This window comes from Oncorhynchus clarkii, chromosome 3, assembly GCF_045791955.1.
Source record: "Oncorhynchus clarkii lewisi isolate Uvic-CL-2024 chromosome 3, UVic_Ocla_1.0, whole genome shotgun sequence".
Taxonomy (NCBI): Eukaryota; Metazoa; Chordata; class Actinopteri; order Salmoniformes; family Salmonidae; genus Oncorhynchus; species Oncorhynchus clarkii.
In genome coordinates, this window is record NC_092149.1 from 19,893,487 (window position 1) to 19,902,581 (window position 9,095).

Here is a 9,095-nt window from a genome sequence, read left to right on the forward strand (position 1 = left end):
ACCTGTTGACCAGTCTAGTCTGTGTAGACACCTGTTGACCAGTCTAGACTGTATAGAAACATGTTGACCAGTTTAGTCTGTGTAGAAACCTGTTGGTTGACCAGTCTAGTCTGTGTAGAAACCTGTTGACCAGTCTAGTCTGTAGAAACCTGTTGACCAGTCAAGTCTTTACAGAAACCTGTTGACCAGTCTAGTCTGTATAGAAACCTGTTGACCAGTCTAGTCTGTGGAAACCTGTTGACCAGTCTAGTCTGTGTAGAAACCTGTTGACCAGTCTAGTCTGTAGAAACCTGTTGACCAGTATAGTCTGTGTAGAAACCTGTTGACCAGTCTAGTCTGTATAGAAACCTGGTGTCTGCATAGAAATGTATTGAAATGTATTGACCAGTCTAGTCTGTGTAGACGCCTGTTGACCAGTCTTTATGGAAACCTGTTGACCAGTCTAGTCTGTGTAAAGACCTGTTGACCAGTTTAGTCTGTGTAAACCTGTTGACCAGTTTAGTCTGTGTAAAAACCTGTTGACCAGTCTAGTCTGTGTAAAAACCTGTTGACCAGTTTAGTCTGTGTAAAAACCTGTTGACCAGTCTAGTCTGTATATAATCCTGTTGACCAGTCTAGTCTGTGTAAAAACCTGTTGACCAGTCTAGTCTGTATATAATCCTGTTGACCAGTCTAGTCTGTGTAAAAACCTGTTGACCAGTCTAGTCTGTATATAATCCTGTTGACCAGTCTAGTCTGTATATAATCCTGTTGACCAGTCTAGTCTGTATATAATCCTGTTGACCAGTCTAGTCTGTATAGAAACTTCATGACCAGTCTAGTCTGTGTAGAAACCTGTTGTATAGTCTGTAGAAACCTGTTGACCAGTCTAGTCTGTATAGAAACCTGTTGACCAGTCTAGTCTGTATAGAAACATGTTGTCTAGTCTGTGTAGACACCCGTTGACCAGTCTAGTCTGTAGAAACCTGTTGACCAGTCTAGTCTGTGTAGACACCTGTTGACCAGTCTAGTCTGTATAGACAGACACCTGTTGACCAGTCTAGTCTGTATAGAAACATGTTGACCAGTCTAGTCTGTAGAAACCTGTTGACCAGTCTAGTCTGTATAGAAACATGTTGACCAGTTTAGTCTGTGTAGAAACCTGTTGGTTGACCAGTTTAGTCTGTATAGAAACATGTTGACCAGTCTAGTCTGTAGAAACCTGTTGACCAGTCTAGTCTGTATAGAAAAATGTTGACCAGTTTAGTCTGTGTAGAAACCTGTTGGTTGACCAGTCTAGTCTGTGTAGAAACCTGTTGACCAGTCTAGTCTGTAGAAACCTGTTGACCAGTCTAGTCTGTAGAAACCTGTTGACCAGTCAAGTCTTTACAGAAACCTGTTGACCAGTCTAGTCTGTATAGAAACCTGTTGACCAGTCTAGTCTGTAGAAACCTGTTGACCAGTCTAGTCTGTAGAAACCTGTTGACCAGTCTAGTCTGTATAGAAACATGTTGTCCAGTCTAGTCTGTGTAGACACCTGTTGACCAGTCTAGTCTGTGTAGACACCTGTTGACCAGTCTAGACTGTATAGAAACATGTTGACCAGTTTAGTCTGTGTAGAAACCTGTTGGTTGACCAGTCTAGTCTGTGTAGAAACCTGTTGACCAGTCTAGTCTGTAGAAACCTGTTGACCAGTCAAGTCTTTACAGAAACCTGTTGACCAGTCTAGTCTGTATAGAAACCTGTTGACCAGTCTAGTCTGTGGAAACCTGTTGACCAGTCTAGTCTGTGTAGAAACCTGTTGACCAGTCTAGTCTGTAGAAACCTGTTGACCAGTATAGTCTGTGTAGAAACCTGTTGACCAGTCTAGTCTGTGTAGAAACCTGTTGACCAGTATAGTCTGTATAGAAACCTGTTGACCAGTCTTGTTTGTATAGAAACCTGTTGACCAGTCTAGTCTGTGTAGAAACCTGTTGACCAGTCTAGTCTGTGTAGAAACCTGTTGACCAGTCTAGTCTGTAGAAACCTGTTGACCAGTCTAGTCTGTAGAAACCTGTTGACCAGTCTAGTCTGTATAGAAACATGTTGTCCAGTCTAGTCTGTGTAGACACCTGTTGACCAGTCTAGTCTGTGTAGACACCTGTTGACCAGTCTAGACTGTATAGAAACATGTTGACCAGTTTAGTCTGTGTAGAAACCTGTTGGTTGACCAGTCTAGTCTGTGTAGAAACCTGTTGACCAGTCTAGTCTGTAGAAACCTGTTGACCAGTCAAGTCTTTACAGAAACCTGTTGACCAGTCTAGTCTGTATAGAAACCTGTTGACCAGTCTAGTCTGTGGAAACCTGTTGACCAGTCTAGTCTGTGTAGAAACCTGTTGACCAGTCTAGTCTGTAGAAACCTGTTGACCAGTATAGTCTGTGTAGAAACCTGTTGACCAGTCTAGTCTGTGTAGAAACCTGTTGACCAGTATAGTCTGTATAGAAACCTGTTGACCAGTCTTGTTTGTATAGAAACCTGTTGACCAGTCTAGTCTGTGTAGAAACCTGTTGACCAGTCTAGTCTGTGTAGAAACCTGTTGACCAGTATAGTCTGTGTAGAAACCTATTGACCAACCTGTTTTCTCCCTCACTTCAAAAAGGTCTCATGCTTTGTGATTGTTGGCGCTACACTGTGGTGACCGGGGACTTGGGCTGTATTCAATGAAGTAAAACATTCCTATATAAATGTAAGAAACTGAGCCAACACGATTACATTCTACCTGACACAATCTTTTCTGTTTTACATAATACATTTCTATCTGAACATTCTCTAACCCCTAACTAAAAGTCCTACAAGATTCCTGTAGGATTATTTTGTAAGGTACGCTACAACCTTCTAAACAGGCCCCTGCTAAACCAGAACTTTGTTAATCCTTCATTACCCTCATGTAAAGGAACATGCTTTTCTGCCAAGAGGCACTTGGTCAATCTTGTAAATGTATGGGAAGAGGAAGCCATTACATATATTTTATTTTTTACAAGGAAGTTCATGCAACAGATTTGAATGTCTTGGTATGTGGCATCTTAACTCTGCCATATTTAAGCTCTAGGGATCAGATCTTTTTCAGAACTGATCTGATTGGTCAAAAGGCCTATTAGTGGAAATTATCAGAAATGGGCTGCTTGTATAAATGTAGCCTAAATTACAGGATGGCAAACGCAGGGCCATATCCTATCTCAGGCCCTCTCTCTGGCATTCTGCCCCAGACTTACAGTTCTGCCCTGGACAAAGGCTCCATTGAGTGAGTCCTAGTCAGAATGACTGACCTACAGAATCTGCTAGTCAGTTTCAGTTAGGCCTGGCTGCATCAAATGTGCATTACATCACAATACAAGAGCTGTTCAGTTCATGCATAATAACATTATTGTGCAAAATGTTACCATATCTCAGTGAAAGCAAGGAAGTGAAGGAACAGGAGTGAGGTGAACTCAGTCTTCTGGACAGACAAATGATAGCTCCTCCTGCAACAAGGTAGAAGGCCATGGCGAAACATATCACACTTTTTTAAGCTATTCAACTGATCATCCCATAGCAATAAAGGTATTTAAAATATTATGGCGAGTGCTGTGCTTCTCCTTGTTATTCATTGGCCACGTAGACCTATTTGTAATGGTTGCAACATTAGGTGGGATGTCTCATTGTTTGCATACCCTTTCGCTGTGGGGAATAGATTGAGAGTGACAAGGTTTACAAACACTCCTTCCTTTCTTGTATTGGGTTTACTGCTCCTGCAGGGGCCATCCATCCCATCTCAAGCCCTTCTCTGGGTGATTCTGCCCTTGACAAAGACCCCATTGCAAGAAAGAGCTACAAGAGGGGGAGGGATTCTTTCCTCTCTCACATTTGCATTGATGCATTAAACATATGCCAGGGCTGCTGAACTGGCAGAACTTTACTGCAGGCTATACCTGAGTGTGTTCCATGGCATCAGACAGGTACTTTCTTCACCATGGAATTTTGTTACCAACTGTGGTTCACAATGAGGAGAGTCTGAAATATGCCAATGATTTCAAAGTTCAGGACAGCGATGTGTTTGCCATTACTTACCCCAAATCAGGTAATGTATGCAACAAATTTCCATATCTCAGTGTGATCTGCCAACTTTGAGGCACCATCTTCAAATCCAGGGATCAACAACTTGACATAATTTTCATACATTACATAATTTAACTAATTTTGGTGTTGTAACTGCATCTTGGGATGGGTCCAAATCTATCTATTCAACATTTGTATTATTGTATTATTAGTAGTAATATTAGTATGAGCAATTATTTTAATTATTATGAATTACTTATTATTAGTGTATTATTGTCAATGAATAATGCTGCTATCGGCTGAGTGAATTGTTAAAACGTTTTGGCATCTGCGCACAAATTGCACAAAAGGAATGCACTTCCCTCCCACTTTACTGACTCGCAGACATTGTTTTTCACCGAAAATTAGCATACTTTACTTTAACTCTGTAAATTGTGTTTAAGTATGGCGAATGATGGAAATTATATCGTTTATCACGGTCTTTTGTGCCCGAAAGAAACTCACTCTTTTGAAAGTTTTAAATACGCGGAGGAAATTAAAGTTGAAGATGAAGATATTTTCACAGTGACTTACCCAAAGTCTGGTAAGAACATACTGTACTCTAACGTTAGTATGGCTTCATGTCATTTAAAGTTTAGTAGTCGTGGAAAAGTACCAAATTGTCAAACTTGAATAAAAGTAGATACCTTAATAGAAAGTTACTAAAATAAAAGTGAAAGTCACGTAGTACAATACTAACGTTACTAGAGTAAAAGTCAAATGTATGTACCAAATGTATTTGGTTTTAAATATACTTAAGTATCAAAAGTAAATCAAATTTCTAAAATATACTTAAGTATCGAAAGGAAAAGTTTAAATAATTTCAAATTCCTTATATTAATCAAAGCAAACGGCACCATTTTATTGTTTTTAAAATGTACGGATAGCCAAGGGCACACTCAGACGTTATCTACAAAAGATGCATTTGTGTTCAGTGAGTCAGCCAGACCAGAGGCAGTAGGAATGACACGTGTTCTCTTGATAAGGCCATGAATTTCAAAATGTTCCTGCCCTGCTGCATTCAACATTTTGTATTTTTGGCTGTAGGAGAAAATGTATAAAGTAAAAAGTACAATACTTTCTTTAGGAATGTAGTGAAGTAAAAGTTGTCAAAAATATAAATAGCAAAGTACAGATGCCCCTATAAAACGACTTAAGTAAAAATACTTTAAAGTACTATTTAAGTAGTTTACACCAATGCAGTTTAGTCTCCCAGGCATTGCAGTTGGACATTTTTACATCCCAAAAACTTGTCAGACGAAAGAAAATATGTAATGTGTGTTTTTTATTACTATAATAGGACTTACTTACAATAACTAATTAAGGTAATGTTTACCAGGTACCACATGGATGCAAGAGATTGTACCTTTAGTCCTAAATGGAGGAGACCTTACTCCAGTGCAAACTATTCCCAACTGGGACCGGGTTCCCTGGCTGGAGGAGACACGAGCAGCCCTAGTTCTGGACCGTCTGCCCTCACCACGGGCAATGGTCTCTCATATGCCCTACCATCTCATGCCCCCCTCCTTCTTCCCCTCCAAAGCCAAGGTAGGGCCCTGATCCAGGAACTGAGAGCAACTACTAGACAGTAACAACTGAAGAGACTCTTGCAGTATGTTTAATGGACTGACTTCAGCATTGCAAATGAATAAAACAATTGAAAAAAATGTGCCTACATGCAATGTAATTAACTTATAATTTAGCTATCACACTGGGCTCTTGAAAGTTTGTCTATGGAACTCATATTTAAGACTTTATTTGCTTTCATTTAGGTCATTTATGTTACCCGGAACCCAAAAGATGTTATGGTGTCATCATTTCACTTCCACAAGATGGCCAGTTTCCTGGATGACCCTGGGACTTTTGATGAGTTTCTAAATAAGTTTCTCTCTGGGCAAGGTGAAAAATGCTAGGATATATAAATAAATGTGAGGGACCTTTTGATGCCCATACTAAAGAAGAGGGTAACTGGGTTTGATTGTAATTAACATTTGTTTATCTACACAGTGTTGTTTGGGAAGTGGACAGACCATGTGAAAAGCTGGCGAAATTCAGATCTGGGAGACAGAATCCTATACATTACCTATGAAGAAATGGTCAAGGTAAAACACCAATCAATGCAAACCGCCTCAATCCTGCGTGACCAGACTGATAGTGAACTAGGCTAACCCCAGGCCAAACTGCTTACATATGTCTGTTTCTCTCCTGAAGGACCTGCGGGGAGTGCTGGAACGCCTCTCACGGTTCCTTGGTCGGGACCTAAGTGAAGAAACTCTGGATCGTGTAGCCAACCACTGCTGTTTCAGCAACATGAAGTTAAATGCCATGTCAAACTACTCCCTGGTGCCACAGGAGATCATGGATAGCAGCAAGTCCACCTTCCTTAGAAAAGGTAATGGAAACTGGCAAGATAGGGGGTAATCACTCCCTGCAGCGGGATAGGAACCCAGAATGCGGCTAGTAGAATGATGTTCTCTCATCATGCGCTACTGCAACCATTTTTTGCTCCCATATATTTCACTATTCAATTAAAGCACATTCACCTTGTTCTTTCAGGGGTTGCTGGAGACTGGAAAAATCATTTCAGTCCTGAGCAGGATTTCAAATTCACAGCTGTCCTAAAAAAGGAAATGAACGGAACAAACATAAAATTCCCATGGGATGAGGAGTGAACAGGTGGAAATGTACCGACAACGTTTTCTTGACATTGCAGGCAGTTAGACAGTGGAGAATTTAAAACAAATGGACTTTCTAAATGCATCTCTGCATCCACAGCACAAGTGTAATGTCACTTATGCATTTATTCCTCATTATTATTTTTCAATCATTTATTTTTCTCGCTCTGCATTGTTGGGAAGTAAGCATTTCAGTATTAGTCTACACCTGTTGTTTATGAAGCATGTGACAAATTAAATTAGATTTGAAATGGTCCAAAAGTCCTGCTGCCACAGGAATGACTTGTGGTTAACTGGATATTTTGTAACTTTGCTAGTATTTTGATTGAACTCAGTGCTTGTTGGTTAAGTCAGACCGGCTTTCAAATCAAAGTTTATTGGTCACGTATACAGTTCTGCAGATATTATCGCAGGTGCAGCGAAATGCTTATGTTTCTAGCTCCAATAGTGCAGTAATATCTAGCAATACAATAATAATACAAGAACCTCCTGAACTATTCTTGTGTAGTTCTTATTTCACATTTTTAACATTTTTACATAAACCACTGGTAGTTGAATACATTTAAATTAGCCATAATCTGGTAATAACAGACTTATCATAAATAGTCAAATACTGTAAGTTATATTACATATTGTATACATCTGTCCGTCACATCGTACTGTGTCTTGTTTTTTCTTACTGCTGAGGATTTGGCTAAAGGGTTGTGCTCACATAAAAAGTTTGACTTGCAGGCATAGTCTTCAGATGACAACAGTCCTAATGTAACCATAATACGTTTATTGTACAAAAACTTGAGGCTCCTCACTGAAACAATTTAATGAACATTTTCATAACAAGACATAGCTAGACAACACTTTGGGGATCAGCATTCACTTTCCGGCTCTGTCAGTTAGGAATCTCCTTATTGACTTCATGAACGATTTGGCATTGAACACATGGTTCGCAGAAAGCAGTCATACACCAGTCATCGCAAATGGTTCCCTGTAGAAATCAACATATTATTAGGGTGGCTAAGTTGATATCAACTTCTCACAGTCCTATGTCGTAGGCCTATAACGATCAGTCCCTAAGCCCTGACTAGCTCTGGCCCTGACAGGGTGAGGATGAGACAGATAACACAAAGGGCTGATTTACAAGACACGGATTACACCTAGTCCTGGACTAAAAAGCATGGCCAATGGAGAATTCCCATTGAAATAGCATTTTTTTCCCCAGGATTTAGATTAATCTTAGTCCAGGACACCACCCCAAAGGGCTTTGTGATATGACAGAGTTGATGCTGGACAATGAATGCTGAATAGTGTGCATGGGGTAGTGGAGAAACAGGTCATGGAAATGTTCAACAATACATGAAGATGCATATCTATACAGCTGTACAATCAGCAACATGCCATTTGCATACCTCTATGTTATACCTCTCCCGAATGCTGGTTCGCAACATAAAATGTGTCCATGGAACATGAGAGAGTAGGAAACACTCCGTATTTCTCTGCCATCTTAACGGCCTGAATGCATGGACAGAAAAGTCCAGAGACCTGTTGGCATGAATGAACAGGCAAGTAAAGGATGAATGAAACCGACCCAATTACACTCCTCTGTAAATGTACCATATATGGACAGTGAAGCTAAAACTTTTAACTTGGCTCTATACTCCAGCATTTTGATTTAGACAAATGTTTTAGATGAGGCGACAGTACATAATGTCACATTTTATTTTAAGGTGTTTCCATACATATCCATTTGGAAATTAATGAATTTTATGCATTTTACCATAATCACTCAGGCCCAGATTCTGACCCAAGTTAAGCAAGTGTAAATAGAACGTAATCCTCTATTTATGCGCTTTTCTCTATTTATATTCTGACCTTGAATTTAAGTATGAGAATAGCATGCTATTCACCCACTATATAATAAATGAATAAATTAAGGTGTGGGGGAGGTGTGTCTATAGATACGCCGTATTCTGACCTTGACTTAATTCCCTAATAATTCAACCACCTTTACACGTGAAGGAACCATGAATAAGGTCCAGCGAACCTACCTGTTCCATGTCTCGGAGGTCTAGGGACAATTCCTTAGACCTCATGGCTTGGTTTTTGCTCTGACATGCACTGTCAACTGTGGGACCTTATATAGACAGGTGTGTGCCTTTCCAAATCATGTCCAATCAATTTAATTTTCCACAGGTGGACTCCAATGAAGTTGTAGAAACATCTCAAGGATGATCAATGGAAGCAGGATGCACCTGAGCTCAATTTCTAGTCTCATAGCAAAGTGTGCGAATACTTATGTAAATAGGGTATTTTAATATTTAATACATTTGCAA

General features: G+C 39.8%; 1 protein-coding gene across 2 annotated transcripts; it reads left to right on the forward strand.

The window, feature by feature from the left end:
• The first annotated feature begins 3,908 nt into the window (after window positions 1–3,908).
• Window positions 3,909–7,424, forward strand: LOC139390596 (sulfotransferase family 2, cytosolic sulfotransferase 3). Of its 2 annotated transcripts, none has more exons than XM_071137830.1 (6): window positions 3,909–4,076; window positions 5,433–5,641; window positions 5,866–5,992; window positions 6,101–6,195; window positions 6,305–6,485; window positions 6,650–6,994. In XM_071137830.1, the coding sequence occupies exons 1-6, from the start codon at window positions 3,941–3,943 to the stop codon at window positions 6,763–6,765; spliced, it is 864 nt and encodes a 287-aa protein (XP_070993931.1). In that variant the 5' UTR covers window positions 3,909–3,940; the 3' UTR covers window positions 6,766–6,994. The 2 variants fall into 2 exon arrangements, with proteins under 2 accessions (XP_070993931.1, XP_070993922.1); XM_071137821.1 differs by lacking the exon at window positions 3,909–4,076 and adding an exon at window positions 4,400–4,637 and having other exon boundaries at window positions 6,650–7,424.
• Window positions 7,425–9,095: the final 1,671 nt, after the last annotated feature.

Bases quoted from the DNA above. Each gene is read 5' to 3' on its own strand.
- LOC139390596 (XM_071137821.1), top strand. From the start codon at position 4,499: ATGGCGAATGATGGAAATTATATCGTTTATCACGGTCTTTTGTGCCCG. The intron at 5,642-5,865 runs GTAGGGCCCTGA...GCTTTCATTTAG, and splicing joins TCTTCCCCTCCAAAGCCAAG to GTCATTTATGTTACCCGGAA. The intron at 5,993-6,100 runs GTGAAAAATGCT...TTATCTACACAG, and splicing joins TAAGTTTCTCTCTGGGCAAG to TGTTGTTTGGGAAGTGGACA.